The 26,234-nt window shown below is 43.0% G+C and overlaps 1 protein-coding gene and 1 non-coding gene across 3 annotated transcripts; both read right to left on the reverse strand.

Moving 5' to 3' along the window:
• Positions 1-1,427: 1,427 nt before the first annotated feature.
• On the reverse strand, positions 1,428-26,079 carry Qtrt2 (queuine tRNA-ribosyltransferase accessory subunit 2). 2 transcript variants are annotated; one of them, XM_050149037.1, is made up of 9 exons: positions 25,956-26,079; positions 19,621-19,841; positions 19,119-19,174; positions 15,572-15,648; positions 13,656-13,868; positions 8,060-8,259; positions 5,468-5,619; positions 3,918-4,035; positions 1,428-2,326 (listed from the first exon to the last, which is right to left on the reverse strand). In XM_050149037.1, exons 2-9 carry the CDS (start codon positions 19,818-19,820, stop codon positions 2,095-2,097), a joined length of 1,248 nt encoding a protein of 415 aa, XP_050004994.1. In that variant the 5' UTR covers positions 19,821-19,841; positions 25,956-26,079; the 3' UTR covers positions 1,428-2,094. The 2 variants fall into 2 exon arrangements, with proteins under 2 accessions (XP_050004994.1, XP_050004995.1); XM_050149038.1 differs by lacking the exon at positions 25,956-26,079 and having other exon boundaries at positions 19,596-19,763.
• Positions 22,572-22,701, reverse strand: LOC126505890 (small nucleolar RNA SNORA84). The gene has a single exon (XR_007593001.1). It is a non-coding gene; the product is annotated as a small nucleolar RNA SNORA84 (small nucleolar RNA).
• Positions 26,080-26,234: the final 155 nt, after the last annotated feature.

The following is a 26,234-nucleotide window of genomic DNA, read 5'->3' on the forward strand; positions in this document are numbered from 1 at the left end:
ATCTACATGGTGGAAGGAGAGCGCCTGAGAGCTGTCCTCGCCACATGAGTTAGGACATTATTTGTAAACACACACACAGGCAGGTGTTAACAACTGCTCCAGAGACTGTGCTGAACATCCGTTACTGTGTGAAGTAGCATGGCCTGAGAGCCACTAGTCATGTAACGTAGAGAGGCCGGTAAAGTATATTGAGTAATATTCCTTCAAATCCAACATGGAAATTTCTTTAGATACTAAATGATAAAATCTGGAGCAAGTTTTTTCCCACGAGAAAACTTTAGGACAGTACCTGTACCATGGAAATTTAATACTTTAGTAAATTTACTCCCACTAACAAAAAAATCAACACACAGTGGAGGCTTTTTGTTTTTTTTTTAATTAAAAATGTTTATTGGCTATTGCCCTTAATACATTTAAAACATAAAAGAATTTTTTCAAATGTGCTAATAAGAAAAAGACCCAGGGACCTGAACAATGTTTAACAAAATTTTCAGTGTTTTGGGCATAAATAAAACTCATAAATTGATATGGATTCTTGGATATTTACTAGTAATCCTTCAATAACGGGTTTGGTATTGACCAAGAATACAAACACATAAACAAGTACAAAATACATTCAACAGAGATCACTGAGAACACAAACTGTCTCCATAGTATCCTTTGCATTCATGAGAAGTCATCATACCACTAATGGAAAAACCAAGTTGAGTTTCTAACACATAAGAATACAATTAACTACATAATTGTTACATAGAATGTTCAGTAATGCCCATTATAAAATTGAAGCCAATAAAATTTAAGAAATACATTTCTTGTATCTTCGAAAAAGATTTTAAATTGTTATTTTTATAAAAATTACATGTATATACATGTTTTGAGTATTCTATAGAAAAACTGATAAATATAGAAAAGCACACACACACAACAACAACAACAAAAAAACAAAAACCCTGTCATGATACCAACAAAACTATAGAATCAAGAGAACCCAGGAAGGACAACCAGACTCAGATCCTGCAGCTGCCAACCACCAACTCTGCAAACCACAGACCAAACTTCCTGATGCATTAAAAAAACAAACAAACAACAACAACAACAACAACAAAAAACTCCAGTCACTTCCCACCCAGCATGCCTTGGTGCAGGGGCTCCAAGACTGCCAGCCTAAGGAAAGATTTCATCTGGGAAACAGAGCAAGTACTTGGAAAATGAGCATCAATGTTGACCAGGAGAAGGGCTAAGCAAAGCTGGTTCCATCTGTAGGAGAAATCACTCTGGGAGAGAAGACTAGGAAGTCAATGTGAAACAGTCAACTGAGAAGAAGAGAGGCTCTGTGGACTCTGCTGAATTCTGGAGGGGGCATGGTCAAGGCTTGCAGTAAGAATTCAAATTACAGCTTCCCCAGAGATGGATAGGACTAGATTTGGAAAATTCCTTTTATGATATCCTTCCATTTCCTCAGAAATACCCAAACTACATGCAGAACGAAGGCTACTTTCAATGTTTGTGAACCAGTGCTGGTCCTCAAAGTCATGAAGAATTCCAAACAGAGATCATGTCAAGACAAATTCTGCCTTGATTATTTGACTCTGATGATTTACAACCAGAATGTCTTGCCATGTTTTTTAACAAGGAAAAGTTGACCCTGGAGGAAACATTCTGCTTTACTAAATCAAAACATGCTGAAGTTAAATTGAACCCTAAAAAGAAGATTCTAGAGATTCTCCCTAAAACCGTGTCTGCATTTGCCCAAAAGTCCCTGAGAGCATGAGGAGAAACAAAAACCCCTGTTCGAATCAGTCAGGTTTCTCTCCAGGCCCCAGCTGTGCCTCTCCCCCACCAATCTCAGCAGTTCCTAGACCCTCACCATCCTTTCAAAACTCTCTCACATCTAATGCTTTGTCTTCAACTAAACGAACCTCTATCTACTTGTGGAATAAGCCGAGAAAGTTTTAAAGTCATGGTTCATATCATTATGGTCCATTGAGGTCTCCAGCAGGCCTTCCTCCGCACCGCCATGGGCAGTCCGAGGCAGGTGCTCTTCACTCCTGCCATCAACACTGAAAGCTCAGGTCTTGGATTCTTTTCCCATTCTCAAGACATCTGTCGGCGGATAAGTTCTTTCAACTGTGCCAGAGTGTCACTTTTTAGTGCTTCCCGGATGGAGCAGAAAAATCTGAAGTAGTGTTCAAAGTTGTGCATCATGAGCAGGACGCCGGCCAGGAGCTCGTTGGTCACCAGCAGATGGTGGATGTATGCGCGAGTGTGATTCTTACAGCAGTAACAGGAGCACCCGCTCACGAGCGGGCTGAAGTCTTCCTGGTACCTGAGAAAGACAGAATCCAGAAGTGAAGAGACTAAGAAATTGACAACTAAGGTCTGGGTAGCCAGGGATACACAGAGAAAGCATGTCTCAAAACAAACAAACAAACAAACAAACAAAAAAAGGAAATCTACAACCCAGGCTACTTACTCCACTGGAGAGATGGCTAAGGTAAGAAGAGCCTTGCTGGGTACCCGCTCAAGGCGTGCTCTGACAGACACAACCTTACAAGTCTGCAGCCTGAGCCAGTCACAATGGTCACTCATCAGTGCAAAGGCACGTGGTGTGGGGCAGAGGATGCTCTCTTCCGCTCACGGGCACTAGTGTCAGCAGCCACCACATCCACCGGTTTAGCCAGTCTCTGCCTCTTCTCTTGGCAATGACCATTCTGACTCCCGTTTTACAGATGCAGACAACTGCTGCGTATTTAGAAGGAGGGCTCTGGTGGAATCCCTTGCCTAAGGGCTTGAGTCTGGGCTCTATAACTCAACTGGGCATGCTGTTTACTATCCAGCTATGCACGTATTTCTCATTCATTAACCAAAGATACTAACAGTCCACCTCCTGGAACTGTGAGGTTATTAAAGGAGCTAATACAGCAAAAAGGATCTAACCCTGATATTACACTTGTGTTACCTAAATATTATACTTAGGTAACACTAAATATTAGACTTGTGTTACCTTTCATTGCCTACTAAGGTATGTGACTTTTCCAAGATAATATAATCAAATGCATTAGTAGGTATTTGTCCCCAAAACTTTAACCTAGCACTGAGAATAAGCATATATATTACCCTAACATTTATATGAAAGACAATAATTTTGGCTACTTTAAAGAAAATATTAAAAGATATAGATGTTATCACTTCAGACCCACAATCATGAAATAGGATATAAACAGGATGTACGAATTTTACAATCTTTCATAAACATCTTATATAAATCAAACACACTAGTGCTATAGAGCAAACAACGCTCTGAGGCTGGTGACTACCACTTTTAGTCAAATGTAAAGTTACAAGACAACTCAATTCATTCCTTTTGTTTTTAAGACAAGATTTCCTACGTAGTTCCAGCTGGCCCAGAATTTGCTCAATAGATCAAGGCTGGTCTCAAACTTAGAGCTCCATCTGCCTCTTCCAACATGCTGGATTAGAGGTGAACCCACCATGACCCTCCTCGGTTCATTCTTCACTGATGGCTGATTTAGAACCTGTATATAGTCAAGGGGACTTGAGCTCTTTCCAATGTACAAGCTACACTGTGTCTTACTCTCAGTCCTCATTTTGCTCTGCTGTTACTTAAAGTAATCAGAATAGAAAAAAAAAAAAATCAAGCAACGGATTCAGCCTCTTTCAGACAGCTTTTCTAAAGCAATAGTTATCTAGCTTAGTGTTCTGACAAGACAAAGTACCCGAAGTCATCTGCAGAGGAAAAAAGGTTTTCTGGAACCATATTTGAGAAGGCCTAAGTAATGTCCAACTATAAATATTTTACGAAGTCATAAACTGAAAAGGGAACAGTTACATAAACTTAAGACTGTCCGAAATTAAAAAGTCAGAAATCAAAACCTAAACTTCAAAAAATTTCTTACTTTTTCTCTTTCAGATTAATTTCAAATGATGTCATTTCTTGGTTGCACCCAGCTGCTTCAATTTTCTTTATTTGATCCAAGCATTTTATTTCTTCTTGGATTCCATTCTGCTGCAATACTGAAGGGAAACCAATAAAAAGTCTTGAACGATCAGATAAGAAGTGCACACTGGAAAAATTTTAATCTAGTTATAATTTCACAACCTTTGACCCTATAACTCCATTCTTAGAATTATCCTAAGGAAATCACCTAAGAAAAAACAAACAGCAGTACATTCCTGGATGGCTGTTATCTACACCATCAAGACAACGAAGATATCTTAAAAGTCCAAGCTAATCATGGATCCAAGTATGTGATATATAATCTTGTCATAAAGGAATGATTTTAAAAAGAAAAACGGTGTGTGTGAGGGGGGTGTGTCCCTGACTTATCACGATGGATTTGTGACAGCAGACAGTCCAAGCAGGTTAACGTAGGACACGGCTTTAGTTTACCTCTTCTGTTTGGGACCTCTGGCTTTCCAAGGAACCCACAGTACCCTTGAGCTCCTTGCTTAATGGAGAAGCATGTCCTTCAACTACAACAGAAATCCAGCTCGCTCCAACACAGGAAGCAGAGAAGAGGAAAGCAATGAAAGCAATCCGTGCGGGTCCAGACAGCCAGATGGTTCTAGAATAATTTTAGTAAACCGACACGAGCACTGAACACAAAAATGCTATGGGATGGGATTGTTCACACGAACTGTGTGCTGAGATGGGAACACAATAAAGCTCTGGCATTTTGGAAAATCCTGGTCACTTAGGGGAAGAGCTGGCAACTTTCTTTAAACTCTTCGCTAGGTAAAATTCCACAGATTTTATAGTACGCGCAGACACAAATACGATTAAAGGGCTGAAAATAAAGGAAGAGGGAGAAAAGGAAGCCTTCCCGACAAGCTGGAGGGGACTGTGCAGGCCACTCATCCCTGAAGACAAGCTTCACACGGCCTGTGACTGGGTGGGTCCTCTTCCCTACCATGTGCATCAGGATCTGAAATTGCTTGTCTTGACTTTGAAATAACAATAAAAGAAAATGGCAGCACTTCAAAGTAGTATGAGCAGAAGAAAGCAGCTTTCAGATCTCAGAGAAGCAAAGGTGACATGAGCAGCCCATGACAGGGAGATCCCTGGGAGTTAATTGCATGGGGCTTGCAGGAGGGAGACAAGAAATCTTTTGTGGATAAAAAAATAAATTAACTTTTACTAAGCTGCTCAAAGGTTTCCTTTCCTTAGATTTTCATTACGATTTACTCTGAATTTTTCCCCCCCCGAGCTGTGAACAAAGGAGGTCTTGTTTTTGCAGACCACAAAAGTCCCATCTATATCGATGAACTACACATGTAGTATTAAGTGCCTTGCCCTAGGTGCCAATATTTCAGGGAACACAAGAAAAAAAAAACCAAGATGGACCTTTATGAAAGGCTGGAGCTACGTGTACATATTTGTGACTTGGGCCAAAAAGTCATGGGAAATGGGAGAAAGCTAAGAGTGAGGTGAATGTCAAAGACCCACATGTCTCTTCAGGATTCAGCTGGCAATCAAAGGTGAAAGTCAGGGCACAGCCCCGCTCAGTCACTTGATATGGGAAAAAACTCTCAAACAGGTCCACTCCTCTTTCAATACAATCGAGCACTTCGTCGGGCCGGCTGACTCCGCAGATGAGCCTGGAAAGACAGTCAGGACAACAAGGTAAGTCAATGGCCACGAAGAAATCAGAGAACGCTACCACATCAACGGGGCATATGAAAAACAGCAGCCAAACTCAAGCGCAGGGTGGCAGGGAAATGGCTGTGTTGCTTTAGGCAGTTCCTTTACACCCTGTTCTCTGGCTCTTCACTATAAAGAGCTCCACGAAACCATCATGAGGCCCAAGGAGGCAGTGGAAAAGCAAACAGTATCATTTCTAACTCTTTCCATTCGTCTTTCTGGTCCACCTCCCTGGCCACAGACTGAACTTTACACCCCATCTAAACACTGCATAGATACTTTTAAAAGAATATAATTTGCTTTATTTCTCCATTTTTGAGTGTATTTTACAGATTCATTTAACAGCTCCTCTTGTTCTCAGAATTTCAGCACTCACACAAGGATCTAAGACTTTCTTCGTATTTTCTTTGCTAATGAAAAGTCCACACTGGGAAATGAAATGGTATCTTCTAAGGGAAGGGCTATGGCAGTTTGGGAGCATGAATAATTTTCAAGAGGGTTTGGACAGGAAGGCAAGGCTCGGAGAAGCGACTGGCTAGCTGCAACTACTCCTCCTGTTAAAGTTTGGTTTTCTGCCCACAGACCTTTCCATGAATCAGGGCAGAAAAGCTTTCAGACTTTCTGATTTCTTAGAAGAGTTTTAACAATGCGTTTATGTAATACTAAGCAAGCAGAACCCTTCTATGTATGCCAGCTTTCCTGAATACAGCCTCCTTCCAGTCCTGTGAGGCTTTAGAACTCCACTCCAACTGAAGCTGGCATTTTACACACTTACAGAAAAACAATCCCAGCTTTCAAATTCAGAAAGAGACATCTGTGAACACTTAGCACAAAAAAGTCCAGAAAATGACTAGAAAAGCTCACGCTGAGCTATTCATCTGCAGCAGGGAAGGGGGTGATGCTAAAAACTGGTGCGCGCATGTGTGTGTGTGCCTGAATGTGTGTGTGTCTGTGTATGCACGTGATGGCTGTGAGAACGTGTTCTAGGGAATCTTCACACCCAAGTACACAGGTATGAGTCACTAAGCTGTCTCTATGATGCAGGCACACAATTATATTCAGCTCTCAAAAAGTACTAAGATTACACATGTCCTGTTTAATAGCCCTTGAAAATTAAATAGCATCTCAGAGCCAAATTTCCCAATATATCACTGGTTAAAAGGCAAGAATATTCAAATTAAGGATATAAGACTAAACAGAAAACTTTTTAAAACTGACATATAAAATTGTATATATTTTTCACAAACAATGTATTTTGGAATTTGCAGACATGAAATGGGTCAATCTAGCCAAATAACAAATCTCATACAATTACTGTTTTCCTGGTGACAATAATTCCCATTCTGCTCAGTTTTCAATAAATATTATCATCAGACTACACAACAAACCCATGGCATTTACCCCTCTGATTTAGCTGGAAGGACACATCCTTTGAGCAGCATCTTACCCACCTCCATGCTCCTGCTCACCCCAACCTCTGATAGCTCAACTTCAAGGAGAGGGACATTTTCAGACCCAACAAGAGTGAGGTCACACACAGGTGCCCTCTTTCTGAGCCTGCTTTATTTCATCCAATGTCATGACCTTTAGGGTCACCTACGGTTTTTGGTTTTGGCGTCTGTATATTTAATAAAGCAGGAAAAATGCAGGCTATAGCTCAGCTGGTCAAGTGCTTGGCTAACATTCACAAAGCTCTGGGCTCCATCCCCAGCGCCGGAGCAATGGCACACGCCTGTAATCCCAGCACTTGGGATGCAGAGGTCAGAAGATTCATAGCAAGTTTGAGGCCAGCCTGGACTACACAAGATTCCACAGAAGTAAAAAATAAATACATTAAGAAAATTTAGGTACTAGTATGGCATCAGCTGCTCTGAAATCCAGACTAGCCTCTCATCTCTATTACCACTGCAGTATTCAAAAGAACCAACCCTACGAGCTTCATCAATTCAAAAAACAAAACACCACCACTCACTGCTTACCACAAAAGCAGAAACTTCTCGAAGGTCCTTACTAACAGAGCATATCCTCATGCGACTAAGCACGCGGACTTCAACATGCCTTGACTTAAACGAGAATGGCACATGACTTTACACCTGTCTCCAGGTACCATGTCACAACAAATAAAAAGGAGTGTCTGTATTTGCCTCAAGGATGAGAGGACACATAATGAGAGACACATTTGTCCTCGGTTATAATAATCAAACTCATCTCATGCCGATTCTCCCCCTCTACATTCTGAAACCAGGAGAGCAGCCTAGAAGGAAACTGCCCAGCTGGCCGAGAATAAGACAGGAAGAACCAAGATATGGAAAGCACCCTGTGTAGACCGCATCACACCGTCACCAGCACCCCTGCCACCTCTCACGAGGCTGGCCTGCATCCTAACCCAGCACTGGCCTTGGTTTGTCCTCTGGCAGCTCTGCAGTGACTGACGAGAGCAAATGCAGCCTGGTTTCTGTGACTGTTGGATTTCCTTGAAAGCCGTCCAGAAGGAAGCCCCCCACAGGCCGCTTGGCTGTCTCTCGTGCGGACCTCAACCTCTCTTCCATCACATCTCCACCTTCAATCACTCCAATGATCATACTTTTCTGAAGGACCTAAGAGAAGAAAGAATTGAACGCCTTTAACCATTACAAGAACCCAAGACCTGTTTGCATGAACTTTTCATCGAAGTCCAACAGACAGAAGAAAGAGGTCTTTGAAAGTACTATAGATGTGCACTCCAAGAACCTTTCAAGCTCTAATGAACACACTGTAAAAAGAGGTTTTGCCTAGCAGCCAGGCAACAGCTAAGAGTCCTGTGGGAAGGCTGCTCTACCACTGCCGCCACCATTGGACACTATAACCTATAAGACCCACTCTGCTGCCCAAACCCACCCAGCCCATCATCACCTGGACAACCACCTCCCACCAAGATCAGCAGCCCCTAAAGGCACAAGCACCACCCATATCAATTGGAAGAAAAGCAGTCTACCTGCAAACAGCCCTCTCCAGCAACATCAGCAGACCCTATTAGCACACGTGCCACCCACACCAGATAGAACAGGCACAGGCAAAACCCACACCAGTTGGAAGAACAGACCCCATAGGCACAAGTAAAGTCCACACTAGCCAGAAGAACTGAAATATATGCTACAACTAGGCATCCAAACCCTCACAAACCTCAGCTGAGACAACCTACTCAACCGGACAATTAGCCAATTACCAGAACCCATGGCCATTCAGTAAAAAGACAATAAAGGAAACACACAATAAAGAACAAAAGACACATCTAATAAAGACATCATAAGAATCAACACCCATACCTATAATTATCCCAAAACCAGATGGGTTAACAGCAGTGTAAGAATACATCCAATAACAACAAGAGCAAAACGGCACTATCAGAACCTAGTGGTTCAACAACAGCAGGACCTGAACATCCCAATGCAGATGAAGCAGAAAATGACCTTAAAAATAGCTTTATGAGATGATAGAGGCCCTTAAAAGGAAATGAAAAGTTCCCTTAAAGAAGCGGGAGGAAAAGACTAAAAAAAATTGTAAATTGGTAAATCCTTTAAGAAACCCAAAAAAACAAAAAAAACAAAGAAACAAACAAGTGAAGGAAGCAGTTCAAAACTTGAAACTTGAAATAGAGGCAATCAAGAAGACACAAACCGAGGGAATTCTGGAAATGGAAAATCTGAGTAAGAGAACAGGACCTAGAGATGCAAACATAACCAACAGAATACAAGAAGTGGAAGAGAGGAACTCAGGGTTGAAGATACAAGAGAAAATCTTAAATTCAACAAATTCTTAACATAAATCTGGAACACCATGAAAAGAACAAACCTAAGAATAATAGGGACAGAAGAAGGAGACAAAGTCCAGCTCAAAGACACAGAAAATATATTTAACACATCATAGAAGAAAACTTTCCCAACCTAAAGGACATGCCTATAAAGATACAAGAAGCTTACAGAATACCAAATAGACTGAACAACGACAAAAAAGTCCCCTTGCCACAGAATAATCAAAACACTAAACATGCAGAATAAAGAAAGAATACTAAGTGCTATAAAGGAAAAATGCCAAGTAACATATAAACACAGACCTATCAGAATTAGACCCAACTTATCAATGGAGACCGAAAGCCAGAAGGTCCTAGAGAGATGTTTTGCAGACACTAAGAGACCACAGATGCCATTCCAGACTACTACAGCCAGCAAAACTTTCAATCACCATAGATGGAGAAAAGAAGATTCTGCCAGACAAAAAATTAACAGAGAAGTAAGGGATCTAATGGATGTTATGACTCAAATGGACTTAACAGACATCTAAAGACCACTTCGCCCAAACACAAAAGAATATACGGCACCTCAGGGAACTGTCTCTAAAATTAACCACAGAAGCCAGGCAATGGTGGCACACGCCTTTAATCCCAGCACTCGGGAGGCAGAGGCAGGCAGATCTCTGTGAGTTTGAGGCCAGCCTGGTCTACAAGAGCTAGTTCCAGGACAGGAACCAAAAACTATGGAGAAACCCTGTCTCGAAAAATCCAAAATAAAATAAAATAAAATAAAATAAACCACAGAGTCGGTCACAAAGCAAATCTCAACAAATACAAAATAATCCCCTGTATCTTATTGGATTACCAAGGTTTAAAGTTAGAATGCAATAGCAACATTAATTGCAGAAAGCCTACAAACTCATGTGGTGCGGGACAATTCTGTATTCTGTCAATTATGTCTTAAATAAATGCTGATTGGCCAGTAGCCAGGCAGGAAGTTTAGGTGGGACAACCAGACAGGAAGTAGAGGTGGGGCAATGAGAACAGGAGAATTCTGGGAAGGAGGAAGCCCTTTCTTCCCAAGTCCTGTCCAGACACTGAAGAAGCAGGATGTGACCTACCCCACTGAAAAAGGTACCGAGCCATGTGGCTAACATAGATAAGAATAATGGGTTAATATAAGTTATAAGAGCTAATAAGAAGCCTGAGCTAATGGGCCAATCAGTTTATAACTTATATAGACTTCTGTGTAATTTCTTTGGGGCTTACCGGCTGTGGGAACTGGGCAGGACAGAAACCACAACAACTCATGGAAACTGAAAAACACTCAACTGAATCACCACTGGGTCAAGGAAGAAATAAAGAAAGAAACCAAAGACTTCCTATAATTCAACAAAATTGAAGGCACAATATACCCAAACTTATGGGACACTATGAAAGCAGTGTTAAGAAGGAAGCTCATAGCACTAAGTGCCACATAAATAAGCTGGAGAAATCTCATACTATTGGCTTAGCAGTCACCTGAAAGCTCTAGAACAAAAAGAAGCAGACTCACCCAGGAGGAGCAGACGACAGGAAACAAACTGAGGGCAGAAATCAACAAAATAGAAACAAAGAACAATACAAATAATCAATGAAACAGAGTCGGTTCTTTGCGAAAAATCACCAAGACAGACAAACCCTTGTGCAAACTAACCAAAAGGCAGAGAATATCCAAATTAACAAAACAAAAAATCAGAAATGAAAATGGGGACATAACAGACATTGTAGAAATCCAGAGAATCATTAGGTCATACTTAAAAACCCCGTACTTACAAAATTGGACAATTTTCTAGATACCACATACCAAAATTAAATCAAGACCAGATAAACAATTTAAGTAGACCTATAACTCCTAAGGAAATAGAAAGTTATTTAAAAAAAAGTCTCCTAATCAAAAAGAGCCAGTGATGGAGGTGGGTCTTTATCTATCTGTTGCTTTCATTGGTTAATTAATAAAAAAACTGCTTGGCCCTGATAGGACAGAAAATTAGGTAGGCGGAGTAGACGGAACAGAATTCTGGGAGAAAGAAGCCGAGTCAGGCAGTCGCCATGATTCTCCCACCAGACACAGATGCAGGTTAAGATCTTCACTGGTAACCCACCTCGTGGGCTACACAGATTATTAGAAATGGGTTAGAACAATATGTAAGAGCTAGCCAATAAGAGGCTAAAACAGTGTTTAAAAAAATACAGTTTCCGTGTAATTATTTTGGTAAAGCTAGCCGGGTGGCGGGATGTAGTCCACTGCCCCCATACAACAAGCCCGATTAATTCAGATGCTGGGCAGGATTGTCACCACTTCCTTTTTCCACTTCCATAGCAGACACAGCTAAAAGACAACTCCCTTCCTGTAGCCCTGGCACAAATCCAAGCACTGGGACAAAACCAACCTAGGTTTTATTTATTTTACTATACTCAACGTAGGTATTATCTGAGAAATAAAAAAATGGCCAAAACAGAACGTGGGAGAGCCTCAGTACTGAATGGTATAAAAAAGAAGCTTCATAGCCAGGTGGTGGTGGCACACACCTTTAATCCCAAGCATTTGGGAAGCAGAGGCAGGCGGGTCTCTGAGTTCAAAGTCAGCCTGGTTTACAGAACATGTTCCAGGATAGTCAGGGCTACACAGAGAAACCTTATCTCAAAAAACAAAAAGAAACAAAAAATAAGCAAGCTAATAACCACCACCACCAACAACAACAAAAGAGCATGATCCAGAAAGGAATCCCAGGAAAACATGTTTGCATGCACAGAGCAGACGGTGGACAGGCCTGCCCCTTCACAGCACTACCACAGTTTTGTGTAGGAATCTCCTGTTCATGGACATGAGCAGTTTGGCTGTGTACTTACTGCACTGTTTAAAATGGAACACTTAAGAAAGGAGGCACTATTAGCAATGTCAAGACACGAGCACTCAGAATACAGAAAGGTACCCAACACTTACTGGCCCTGACTGCTTCAGCCTCATGTCCCACGTGCTGAGTGCTGGCATCAGGAATGAGCACCAAGTCTGCCTCATCAGCCCTTTGCTTCCCTGCCTCCTGTGCTCTCACTAACTGTGCTCGCAAATGCTACAATTTGCTGGTACAGCCTCATCTTTATCAGCTCGTCACAACACTTCACTACGGCTCACAGTATGTCAGACGCTCTGTGATACGATACAGATACAAATCCAGCACGCAAAAGCAGAGTTTATGGAGACTATAGCTTAATAAAAGCAAATGCGTAAAGAAACTGGTGTGGTATGGTATGGCTGGGCTACAGCACACGTGTATTAAAGGAGTAACAAAGGATGATGGGTTCCCAGAAGAGTCAGGGAAGTTCCATAAATTGGCGAGTGAATAAATGGACCCGGTGGAAGCCAGAGAGGGACTATGCCTGGAGATGAAAGGAAAATCCAGGGGAAGATAGGTGGCCCAAAGTGAAACCGAGAATGCTTCAAGGAACTGAAGTCATTCCGAGAGAGCCGACGGCAATCACAGGGTATGCAGTCCATGATGAGCAGACGGTGAGAAGTGAAGAAACACTGGATTCCTTAGCAAAGGAGGCAGTGGCTCATCCATGCTTTACACAGGCATCTTCTGGAAAGCAAAGATGAAGACCAGACAGAAACGAGAGCGGAGGCAGCTAAAACAGCTCAACGGTAACCACCAGCCCAAGAGACAGGCACAACAGCAGTGTGAGAAGGGACAGATCTGAGGCGTGTTTACAGAGACAGGAGGAAGGAGGTAGACAACCGGTCAGTAACGTGCATGATCAGTAAATCTAAAGTGTAAACTCCTGGGCCGAGGAACTTGGTGAATGCCATAGGCCAAGGTAAGTATTGAGGGTGACTAGGCTTGAGGAAACGAGACCAGGAGTCCAGCTGCCCGGACCTGAGCCTTCTAAGGCCAAACTCGGCTACAGTCCAGGATGTACGGAGTTATAACTCTCACGGCGAGTAGAAGGAAACTGACAGTGTATACATTTCCAAAACTCTTCACCAAATAATGAAAACCAAGGGAAGGCAGATTGGGGACAGCGCACGGCACAGTGAAAAGAACCCACCATGGAATCCTGGAGAAGGAAAGGAAGACAGGAAAGAGACAAAGAAGTGAGCAGGGAAGCAGGCGGAGAACAGCTAAGGCGCAAAGATGCGGAAGGGAGGCGAGCGTTTCCAGAGCGGCTAGTGGGCGGCCTCACCTCAGACTCTTCCTGTAGTCGCAAACAGCTGTCCAGGAACTGAAGGGACCGGTCCACAGACTTCCTGGCCCTCTTTATGGAAGTTGCTTCTGCACAAGATGCCTCGCCATCTGAGAGGCACTGGAACCAGTCCGGCTGCAGGGCCTCCTGAATGGCCATGAACTTGGAAACGGTCATTTCCACTCGACCTCCAAAACCCCACACAGACACAGACTGCGTGGAGCAAGAGATGAGGAATTACCAAGAGTAACATGAACATAAAAAGGAACCAGGAAAGTGGGACATGGCGATTCCTAACAGCTGCAGAGAGGAGACAACTCAGGACCCTGGATAGGTAAGAGATTCACCACACTTTTTCTAGGAACCTATGGCCCCGACAATATCTTTCAGTGGCTATGCAGTCCAACGCCTGAACTATCCCCAGAGAATTCTTCACCACGCCTCTCTGGTGCAGTTCTCCCTGTCTCCTCCCCCGACTCAAGCCCACGGATCGAGACTCTGAGGCCTTCCGACCTCCCACCCCAGTCTATTTTAGCTTCCTAGCTTCCTCCTACCTCCCTGTCTGGCTAAGATACTCCGTATGCATCCTTGAGGGAACAAAGTTTACATATTCCCTCTGCTAATGCCCGCACTTTAGATGTCCTGGACACAATTCATGGTTCCCTCCTCTAAGCTCCTGCAGTAATTTATATCTACACGAATAAAACATACCATTTTAAACAAGTTCTAATTAAAAATCAGAAGCTCAATTGAAAACAATATTCATGCCAAGTGGTAGTGGCAACACACTTTAACCTCCGTACTTGGGAGGCAGAGGCAGGCAGATCTCTGAAGTATTAATTTAATTAATCTTATCAATAAAAGCCAGGAGTCAGAAATTAGAATTAAAAACCTTAAAGATCAGAGAGGCAGATGAACAGCCACCAGCTACTTCCTATCTCTTGTTTCTCATCCAAAAGGGCCGAGATCGTGTCTCTCTCTATAGTCCTCCAAACCTCTACAGTCGGCTGGAGGCTGGCTCCACCCTCTGACTCTAAGCAAATGTTATGTGTCAGAATACAATCAAAATATCACAATAGATCTCTGTGAGTTCAAGGCCAGTCTGGTCTACACACAGCCTAAGATAGAGAGAAACCCTGTCTCAGAAAGAAAAAGAAAAACAAATCACACCAAACCAAAAGCCAGCCTTGAAAAAGAAAATACATCAGGAGGAAGTGACTGTGGTTGCCAGGCAGTGGTGAGCACTGAGCAGATGCTGTATGAAGGGGTGGGGCAAACAGAGCCTGGCTCAGGTGAAACTTTTAACAGAGCTTCCGATACCATCCTCCACTCGCTACAACCTGACTAGAGGTCCAGCCTTCCAATCCTGATCTACCAGCAGCAGTACCGACCGAGGCTCCACGCTACAGGGTACACCTTCATAACTCACCAGCAACTCTCCTGCTCTTCCCGGTGAAAGAATCACACGCACAACGCCACGCCCAAAGACTGCATTACTCTCCTCTCAGCAATTCCCATTGGGCAGGTACCTGACCTTCTCTACTCTCTAAGCCCATGGTTCTCAACCTTCCTAATGCTGTAACGCTTTCATACGGTTCCCATGTTAATAGTGTCCCCCAACCATAAAATTATTTTTGTTGCTACTTCGTGTCATTTTGCTACTGTTATGAATCGTAATGCAGATATCTGATATGCGACCCCTGTGGAAGGGTTGTTTGAGGCCCACAGGCTGAGGACCGCTGCTCTCAGTGTTCCCAACACAGAAATGCTGAGGATCTGCTGCCCAACTTAACTCATCTTCAAGCAGCCCTCCTCAGTCTTCTACACCCTCACTCTGTTAAATCCTGACCACAAACAGAGGGCATCAAGGAATCGTGCAGCATTTGAGGGTCCTGGGGACCAGGCTGAGAACGTACCTTATTTGTTACATAACCAGATGGGCCGGGGCTGACTGGATCGTGCAGGGAGCAGTAGAAGAGAGATTCTGGCATGCCTGTGTAGACACAAAAAGAACCGTTAAGAGTGCTATGGGAAAAAGCTTTCCGGCATGCCAGCACGTGCTGGTAGATGAAGCAACTCTAATCTCAGCAAACAGTTGGAACCTCATCTTGGATTTATAGAAGGCCTGTGAAAGGAAGGAAATTATTTGAGACCTTCCAACACAAAAGAATTAAATGTAAAGATTCACACAATACAAACATGACACAAACCTAGACATACAGAAGAGGGAATTCAATTGAGAAATGGCTTCCATGACACTGGAATGTGGACAAGCCTGTGTGGCATTTTCCTGATCACTGACTGATGATGGAGCACCCAGCTCACTGTGGCAGTGCCATCCCTGGCTTGCTGGTCCAGTGTTGTATACTAAAGCAGGCTAAACGAGTCATGCAGATCAAGCAAGCAGTGTGCCATCTGGGGCCTCTGCTTAAGTTTTTGTCTTGATACGTTAAGTATCTAAATAAACCCTTCCCACCCCAAATTGCTTTTGGTCACAATATCTTTATCAGAGCAGTAGAAACACTAACACAGAAACTGGTGTCCGGTTCAGGGGAAACTACTTTGATGACCAGGTTATTTTGGACAGCCCTGTGGAAAGAAAGACTTGGAACTTTGGATTCTATCGAGTGCTTGGAGTTTACTGAGCTGTTGTGGGAGCCTGGAAGGAAATGTGGAAACCGATGCAGACAGTTGCAGGCCTGGTTTGTGAAGTCCCACGAAGGCTATCAGGGATAGTCTTATGATATTTTGAATTGAGAATCTACGGTTCTGATCAGCTGGAGCTGAAGTATGAGCTGTGATTAAAACGACACCTGAACCACTCAAGAGAAACCTTTGCTTTACTGGGACAATCTATGCTGGTTAGGGGGAACTGAAAAACCAGCAGTGATTAAGATCAGCATCAGAGGTGCAGTGGTCTCTAGAGAGGGTCAAGACAGCATCTCATGCTAACACCTCAACTTTATAAGATTTTCCCATGTGGCACTGGTTTCGAAGGCACGAAGAGGTCATGGAGAGCAGCTGAGGCTTGGCACTATGAGAGCCCAGGAAAGACTTGTGGTGACGGAGAAGGCTCAACTGTGTAGAAACCCCAGGACTTTAGGGTTAGGAAGAGAAGCTCAGGACTGGTACCATGGGCCAGACAGTTGGAGTGCTTGAAGAGAGGCCAAGCCATTGGTGAAGGTGCAGCTTGAGGAGATGCCAGGACCATGAGACATCTGACAAGGACTGCAGACCTGTGGGATGGAGCTAGACAAGCCTATTAAATAAGCTGTGTGTGCCGGGTTGCACAGGCACCTGATGTGGGATTCCCCTCTGTATGCTATGAATACCATTGGTTAACAAAGGCCTGTGATAGGGTAGAGTAGAGCTAGGCAGGGAAAACTAAACTGAATGTTGGAAGAAAGGAGGCAGAGTCGGGGGAAGCCATAGAGCCGCCGCCAGAGACAGACATGCTGAAACCTTCCCGGTAGGCCACGATCCTCGTGGTAAAATATAAAATGGAGAAGGGTTAATTCTAGATGTAAGAGCAGCTAGCAATAAGCTTAAGTAATTGGCCAAGTAGTAATCAATTAATACAGTTTCTGTGTGGTTATTTTGGGAGTCTGGGAACACACAAGCGGCCTCATACAACAGCCACCTGTAACTCAGGTTCCAAGGGATCTAACATGGTCTTCTGACTTCTAGGGGCAGCAAGCATGCACGTGGTGCACACACATACATGCAGACAAAATATCCAGACACATAAAATATTTTAAAAAATGATTAGTAAACCACAGATACTTAAATTCATATGGTACTCCACATTTCCCATAGATTTCACTTTAAAAAGGAGAAGGAAACAAATTTAAAAAGTTAACAGCCCCGGTGGTTCTACCTTATTTGCTAAACTTCAGTCATTACAATGATCTCTGGCAAGTGCATGCGAGCCATAGGCAGTAGACTCTGAAGCTTGCTGTTGTTTTTGCTCTTTACTCCTGGCTCTTTTGGGGGGCCCATCACTCAGCTCCCACATAATCACAGAGTCTTATTCTTACTTACAAATGCCCAGCCTTTGCTTGGCTTGTTTCTAACAAGATTCTCTTATATCTTAAATTATCCCATCTAGCTTTTGCCTCTGGGCTTTTATCTTTCTCTATTTCTGTACACCTTACTTTCACTCATACTCCATGGCTGGCTGGGTTGCTGGCTACTGACATTTTCTCTCCTTATTCTCTTGCTGCTCCTTCTTCCAGATTATTCCTATTTGTTCTCTGCCTGCCAGCCCCGCCTCACTGTTGGCCATTCAGCTCTTTATTAGACCATCAGGTGTTTTAGACAGGCAAAGAATCACTGCTTCACAGAGTTAAACAAAAGCTGGTGATTGCAATTGTTCTCAGCTTATGGAGCCTGAGATTTCAGAACCCCCTCTTCTGAACAAGCAAGGCATCATGAAACTTCCTTCTAAAGAGAAGATGGATGACCAAGGATACAGGAGCCATTTACTTAACAAAGCCTAGATGTTGGAATTGAGGAGAAAGTGGTCTGATGTGGGAAGGTCATTTGTCAATCTGTTGTTTCATTGGTAATCAATAAAGAAAACTGCTTGGTCTGATAGGTCAGAAAATTAGGTAGGCAGAGTAGACAGAACAGAATGCTGGGAAGAAGGGAAGTGAGCCAGACGCCATGCCTCTCCTCTCTGGTCAGTTGCAATGGAGCTCAAGCCCAAGATGGATCTAGGTTAGAATCTTTCCGGTAAGCTTGGGGTGCTACACACATTAATAGAAATGGGTAATCAAGATGTGAGAATTAGCCAATAAGAGGCTAGAGCTAATGGGCCAAGCAGTGTTTATATGAATACAGTTTGTGTGTTGTTATTTCGGGGCATAAGCTAGCCAGGCGGCCGGGAGCTGGGTGGCAGGAAAGCGGCCCGCAGCTCCTCACTACAGTGGTCCACAGATGACCCAGTTCCACAGCTGCTACAACTAAGGTTTTCCTCCAACTAAATAAAAGGGCACACACATCTGCACATAAAGTTCTACTTCCAGAACAAAAGATACTAACCCATCAGAACACATGAATGAGGCTCATGCACGAGCTCTGGAGTGTATGTATCCTATGGTCTTTGGAGCATTGGCCCCACCCATTTACCGTAACTACTGGCTAACACCTAATCCAACCAGACACCCCCTAATCTTCTTCAAGAATTCTTTATTCTGACCCCTTTCATATGTACCCAGAGCAGGTTATATGCCCCCTGTGGTCTGTCATATATATGTATATAAACCTGACTCTACAAAGCAGTAAGAATCGTGTGTTTCTCACTGAACCTCCAATCGCCAATGCTTCGCTCTTAGATGCCCTAAAGACAATTATTTAAAAAGAAGAAATAAATGTATGAATCACAGTTAGGTCAGCAGGACCAACAAACTCCAAACTGACACATCACAAATCACATATACACGTAATTTAAATAGTCGTTACCTATAAAACTTCCAACTCCTTTTTTATACTCTGCCAAGACTTCATGATGTTCTGCTCTGTAAGAAAAACAGAAAAAAGCACAGCATAGCAATGGAAATGGATCACTCTTTAGCTACTCTGTACAGCACCAGAAACCCTTCTCCTCACGCAAATAAACCACACGACAGTTAATGCAACCCTCAACAACAAAACACTTCGCTTTTCAATATGTGCAACCAGCAGGGCTGGGTTCATTAGTTAAAATGAAGGCATATAATATACCAGTAGTGCAAAAGAAACATAGACAAACACCTGGATTTCCTTCCATTTTCTTGTCCTTTTAAAATCACTATTAACACAATAACTCAGTCACTTGTCATACAAGTTTCAATTAAACAGGTTTTCTGATTTCATCTTTAAAATCTATAAACTATGCATGTGAGAAAAAAGAAGAAAGAGAAGAAACCTTCCTCTCTGCTGCATCTAAGGGCTGGATACCTGAATGATTAGGTTCAGCACTCACAAGGTTGACAGTGTGAGCTGGACCATGGCTGGGACCCCATGGATATTATGCAGTGTGTGATGTGTCAGGTGAGGGGCAGAGCCAGTCCTGGTGTAGAGAAGACAGCCTGGAATGTCCACTGTGCGGTCCCCTGCCTTGCCCAGGTTTTGTATTTTTCCTAGACGGCAGCCATTAACGACTTTGACGAGACTCAGCTTCATCTTTAGGGATTCTTCCAGGTTCTGAGAAGAAAACAGCATTAAATTTAGAAGGCAATTCTTGGCATCGAAAGGCTAAGTACTTTGCAAAGAAAGCAATATGCACATAAATGAAGGGCTGTGTGTCTATTACCTCTAGCTCACATCTTACTATCTGATCAGGATCAGGACAAGGTGTAAAAAAAGACCAGGATTCTTTCTCCAATGTCCCATAACAAAATGGTAACAATCAGTTTGACATGCATTAACATTTCATTTGTATTTTAATAAATAGAGCTTGCCTGAAGATAAGAGAGACAAACAGCCCCACTGGTCAGCCTTACAGACCAGGCAGTGAAAGTACACACCTTTAATCCCAGGAGCCACACTAGTAGCCACAGTGCATGGGCAGTACATGCCTTTAATCCCAGTACAAAATGTGAGGAGACAGCTCTCAGCCTCAGTCTCATTTTGAGATTCCTGGAGACAGGATCACCATTTTAGACTGAGGTAGAGTAAGAGCCAGTGACTGGCTGCTTTTTTTCTGGTCTTCAGGTTGAACTCCAATATCTATCTGAGTTTTTATTAATCATGCTTCATTTTATTAACCGTCTATGAGTGCGTGTGTGTGTGCTTGCACATGTGCACGTGCTTTTGTAGAAGCTGATGAAACAAAGAAAATGAAAGGCCTGAAATAAAAATTAGCCGGGTGGTGGTGATGCATTCTTTTAATCCAGACACTCGGGAGGCAGAGGCAGGAGGATCTCTGTGAGTTCGAAGCCAGCCTGGTCTACAGAACTAGTTCCAGGACAGGCTCCAGAGCTACAGAGAAACCCTGTCTTGAAAAACCAAAACCAAACAAACAGACAAAAGAAAAGAAAAAGAAAGGTTAATTGTCAAAGAAAGGCACGCGAGGTCACTCTGCCTTGAAAACATGCAAGGGAGGACCATACTCTTTAGAGCACGTGTTACTTACTAATTTGAACCACTTTTCTTTCTCCAACTTGAGAAAATATTAAGCAATATTTTTCCCTTCTATTAGTGTTATTCAATAAAAAAGATTCCAAAACAGTATATGAATATACATCATAGACTGCCCAGCATAAAGTAACAGATTATCTGCAAAGTGGGATCGTATTCCAGTTCATTCACATCGAGATGAGAAAAACCATGTGAGCATATAAGTGATCTATGAATGATTTCATAATGGGAAAGGTAAAACTTTTTAAGAAAAAAATACAGATACTCTTTCTAACTTCTATAGATACACCAAGAGGATTTGAAAAAACAACAGAAAACATTATTTATAGCAAGCTGTTAAATAATTAGTACTCAGTGTGAAAAGTTATGAGCTTTTAAGATGCACAGGAGGGCTAGGGAGATGGCTCAGTGGGTAAAGGTGCTTTCTGCCAAGTTTGCCAACCTAGGTTTAATCTCCCTTGTAAAAGGGGAAGAACAGAACTTATTCTACAGAGTTGACCTTTGACCTCCACGTCACAGCACCTACACACAGACAAGCACACACTTTTTAAAATTTAAATGTCACTGGACATATCAACATTTTATAAACACTACATTACATCACTACTTGTCATTTGGAGCAGGCCAAGATTGTGTGCATGTGACTGTATGAGGCCAGTAAGGAACCCCAACTCCCCAGGATCCACCTGTTCAGCACCCCAGTGGGGAGCTACATACAGGTGCATAATGGCCATGTCAGGCATTTACATGGGTGCTGGAGACCCAAACCCAGGTCCTCATGCTTGCAGAGCAAACACACACTGATTCATCCCCTCAGCCCTATATGGCATTGAGATGAAGTTTAAAACACCAGCCCTCTGAAGACAGCCACCAGTTCTTAGACGCAGAGATTGACTTTTGTGTGATACAGTTCTTTAGCTGGGATAGTTAAACTTACAAGAAAATGGAATATGATTTCAAAAAGGTAACTTCATATGGTCAGTGAGTCTGCTTTGTGATGACGGATGGAATACTGAGAATCTAAGGACAAACCAGTTGTGGTGGTGAAAGCCCAGTCCCAGATGCAAGCTGAGGCAGGGGATAGTGACTCCATGGCTAACCTGGGTTCCACGGTGAGTCTGTCTCAAGAAATAAAAATGAGCCGAGCACTGGTGGCACAAGTCTTTAATCCTAGCCCTCGGGAGGCAGAGGCAGGCGGATCGCTGTGAGTTCGAGGCCAGCCTGGTCTACAAGAGCTAGTTCCATGACAGGCCCCAAAAACTACAGAGAAACCCTGTCTTGAAAAACAACAACAACAACAACAAAAAACGAAATAGAAAAAGAAACAAAAATGAAAAAAGGACAGCACTATTTTATCACATTTATTCGTGTGTGTGTGTGTGTGTACATGCAAGCACACGAACACATGCAAATGTATACTACAGCTCAGTGTGGACATTAGTGCATAGCCTGAAGGACTCAGTTCATCCTTCTACCATGCAGGGTCTCAGGAATCAAACTCAGGTCATAGGTACGCTTTGGCAAGCACCTTTACGCACTGAACCATATTACTGGCCCTAGAAAATGCACCTTAGCCAGAAATCAACATTTAAAACACAAACACAAAAAATTTATTTTCAGAGCTAGAAGCAATACTTCCGATCTTCATTCACTGTCCAATATTAGATATGTTTTCCTAATTGTAACATTTTTATATACAAGTCTTTATTATTAATTAATGCATAAATATAGACAAATATACACTGACGTAGACAGGTTTTGATTTTTGACCTTTTTTTGTTTGTTTGTCTTAAATAATGTACCAATGACCGGGCTATGACAGCTGCTGAGAAGAAACAGCTCCCATGCATAAATCACAGGATTTCTCTAGCCCGTTTCCACAAGAAAGCTGTACCTACACAACAGCCTCCAACAACCACAGGGCATAGTTCTTAAAACAAAATTTGGGAGTGACATAAACCACTAACACACAAAGTTGACGATGCAGACCAATGTCTCCACGACACCAAGCAGTTCTACTGGCTTTATCACCATCCCCTCCCTTTGCACTCACTGTGAATCTCTTCGGTTGCTGGTTTTGTCTTTTTCCTCTCACTCCCAAAGATAAAGTTTTTGGAGGTCTTAGGAGGAACCCTGAGCCTGTAGGGAAACTGACAACACCCTGCCCTATCACTGCTAGTTGGTGCCATTCTCCTGCATCTGTCAGGAGAGAAAGAATTTTTAAACGCCTCTTGAGTAGATTGTCTTTATGGAAAGATGTCCCAAATTTGGTAACTGAATGCAGCAAGCCCAGATAGATGATCAGACTTTTTGGGGAGGAGGGAATAGTTCCTCCATCTTCTCCATACAGCGTCAACACTTATACATGCGCAGAAACCAACTATGAAGGACTTCTGAACAACATGACACACTGCACTGACTCACAGATGATGGATGCTATAATATTCTAAATACTTCAAATTTTTACACTATTTGGTAGGGAAGAAATATACTGACAATTCTAAACTTTATTAGGTACACGTATTAAGTCTGGAAATAGTCATCAAGGACATGAATGACGGAATATAATATCCAAACATGTTCGAAAGGAATCCAGAAGTTTAAAGAAAATTTCAATTATCCCATGAAGGTTAAAAAAAAAAAAAAGCATATCAAAAACAGAAAATGCGGGGCTGGGGCATCGGTTCAGTGGTTCGGAGCACTTGTTATCTGTGCAGAGGACCCAATGCAGCTCCTAAACCTGTAACTGCAGCTCCAGCTGGGTTTCCTTTTCTCGTTTGAGGGTGCCATGCATGCTTGTGATGCACATACATGTGTGCAGGCAAAAAGAGTCACACACAGAAAATAAAAGTAACTCTAAAAAAGAAAAGGAAAGAAAAAATATCCAGCAGAAAGTGGTGGCACACGTCTTTAATCCCAGCACCCGAGAAACAGAAAGGCTGTCAAATCTCTGTGAGTTTCAGGCCAGACAGGGATACATAATGAGATGCTGTGTGTGTGTGTGGGGGGGAGCAAATGATGATCAAGTAAGTCTGAATGTTATTGATCACAACAAAGCTACACTAATCTCATCCATCAAAAGGCCTAACATCAACAGTAGCTACATTTATTGGGTATTTACTGTTGTGCTTTATACATTAACTCCATTAACCATCATACCACATCCAACAGAGCCTATTCTCTCCTGCCTCCTATAAATTAGTAAAGTGATGTTAACAAAGTCACTGTCAAGGTTTGAATAAGAATGGCCCCTACAGGCTCATGTATTTGAATGCTTCGTCACCAGGGAATAGCCCTATCTGGAAGGATTAGGAATGAGGTGTGGTCTGGCTGGAGGAAGCACGTCACTGGGGGTGTGCTCTGCGGTTCCAAAGCCCAAGCCTACAGATGAGGATGCAGCCCTCAGCTACTGCTGCAGTGTCTGCTGACATGCCAACATGCTTCCTGCTACGATGTAAATGGTTTAAAACTCTCAAACTGTAGGCAAGCCCCCAGTTAAAGGCTTTCTTTTGTAAAAGTTGCTTTGGTTATGGTGTCTCTTCACAATAATAGAACACCAACGAAGGTAGTTACCAGAGCTGGTCCTGAAACTACAGAAGTCTCCTTATAGAGACCATAACATAGGCTTAGGAGAAACTCAATTTGTTAAGCAGCACATGAAACATTTCCATCTTAACTGCGATATTACCCATTTTGCTACAGTGTTATTGCTTTTTCCTATCTCCCTCCTTCACCTCTAATCCATTATCCCAGTCTCTATGGCAATGGTTCTCAACCTGTGGGTTGTGACCCCTGGGGGGAGGGGCAAATGACTCACAGGGATTGCCTAAGACCATCATAAAACACAGATATTTACATTATGTTTCATTGAAATAACAAAATTAGTTACGAAGTAGCAATAAAATAATTTGATAATTGGGGGTCATCACAACATGGGGAACTGTGTAAAGGGTCTCAGCATTAGGAAGGTTGAGAACCACACTGCCCTATAGCCTTTCTAAATGAACACATACTATATGATGGTCACCTCTCTGAACTCGGCATTTCTTTCAGGAAAAAATGGGCACCTCTCCCAAAGAACAGCCATGAAACTATTCCAAATGACCCGCTGTTGTGACAGAGTAAAGTCTCCATACCACACACCTGTTCAGCCACCTTCTTTCCTCTGTTAGAGGACAGAAGCTAAGATATGGGGGCACGGCCTTCCTTAGCATATTTCCAGTTTAAAGTTTGGTTTACATTTCCTGGTAAAAGGTTTGCATAAAGTGATTTTCAATCATTACAATACTTTCAGGGTGTAGGTCCTATAGGACCCAGCCATGACAAGCTCAATAGAAGTCTGAGTCTCAGTAGTTTACCCTGTGGCAATACCTGGTTCCGAAAAAGACCACAAAGTCTAACCAGGCAATTCCCTGGAACAGACCATCCAAAGGAAATTCCTAACGTTCCAACACCTGTTGGAACACACTCATTGCTTTTCACCAAGACACCCCTAGACAAATGTCAGCCAATTAGGGGTCTTAAACCTTAGTAATCCTCAACCTCACCTATGCTACTATAAAAACTCAACTCTTTAACTGAGCTTGGGGCTCTCCGATCCCTCCAATATGTTGGACACACGGAGAGACCGAGTTTGCAAACTTGTGTAAGAATAAAAGCTCTTTGTATCCTGGTTGGCTTGGGGGGGGGCGGGGAGACACTCCATGATCTGGGCATAACAGATACAGTTCCATTTTTGTTAGCAGTAAACTCAATGGCCAACAAGTAGCTGGGTCCAAATCTCCAGTTCTAAATATCTGACCCGCCTTGAAAGTACATACACCTTCAGTGAACTGTTCCTCACAACATCCAGGCTTGGCTATTGAGGTTCAGTTTTCTCTTAGTTCCGTTAGCCATCACTGGAGCTTTAGACCTTACTGTTTTTATGCCTTCTCAAGTACCTGGTAAATTCAGAAAAACTTCCGGCTGAGCAGCTCACCCTCGGACAGGGACCGAGAAAAAAGAGGCCCCTTTCTCTCTAAGATGTGTATGTCCGGCAACCTCACTGAGGAGACTCTGAGCGGGCGGAAGCCTAGACCAACAGGAAATCAGGAAATAACAAGGTGGGAGTAAGACGGAAATGCAAGCAAGAAAATGAGTGCGACTCACACGCTCTCATTAAGGAAAAGAGACACTCACCCGTGGATTACAACACTCCGTACCGCCAGGACCCTTAAACTCCTAGCAGGAGATAACACGTGTTCCGCTCGCACAGCTCGCGGTCCACTGAACCACCGCCTCTGCTTGCAGAACCAATCAGGATGTTCTGTGTCATCACCAAGCGCCAGACATAGGCAAAGGCCCTGCTAAAGCAAACCCAGCGAGACCCACCGATGCCATGGTAACTGGGGCAATGAGAGCTGCGCGCGCAATGCCTCCTGGGAGAAGTAGTTCCAGAATGTCCGACCCCTGTCTAAC

Source organism: Alexandromys fortis, unplaced genomic scaffold, assembly GCF_014885135.2.
Source record: "Alexandromys fortis isolate MF-2015 unplaced genomic scaffold, M_Fortis_MF-2015_v1.1 scaffold_4, whole genome shotgun sequence".
NCBI lineage: Eukaryota > Metazoa > Chordata > Mammalia > Rodentia > Cricetidae > Alexandromys > Alexandromys fortis.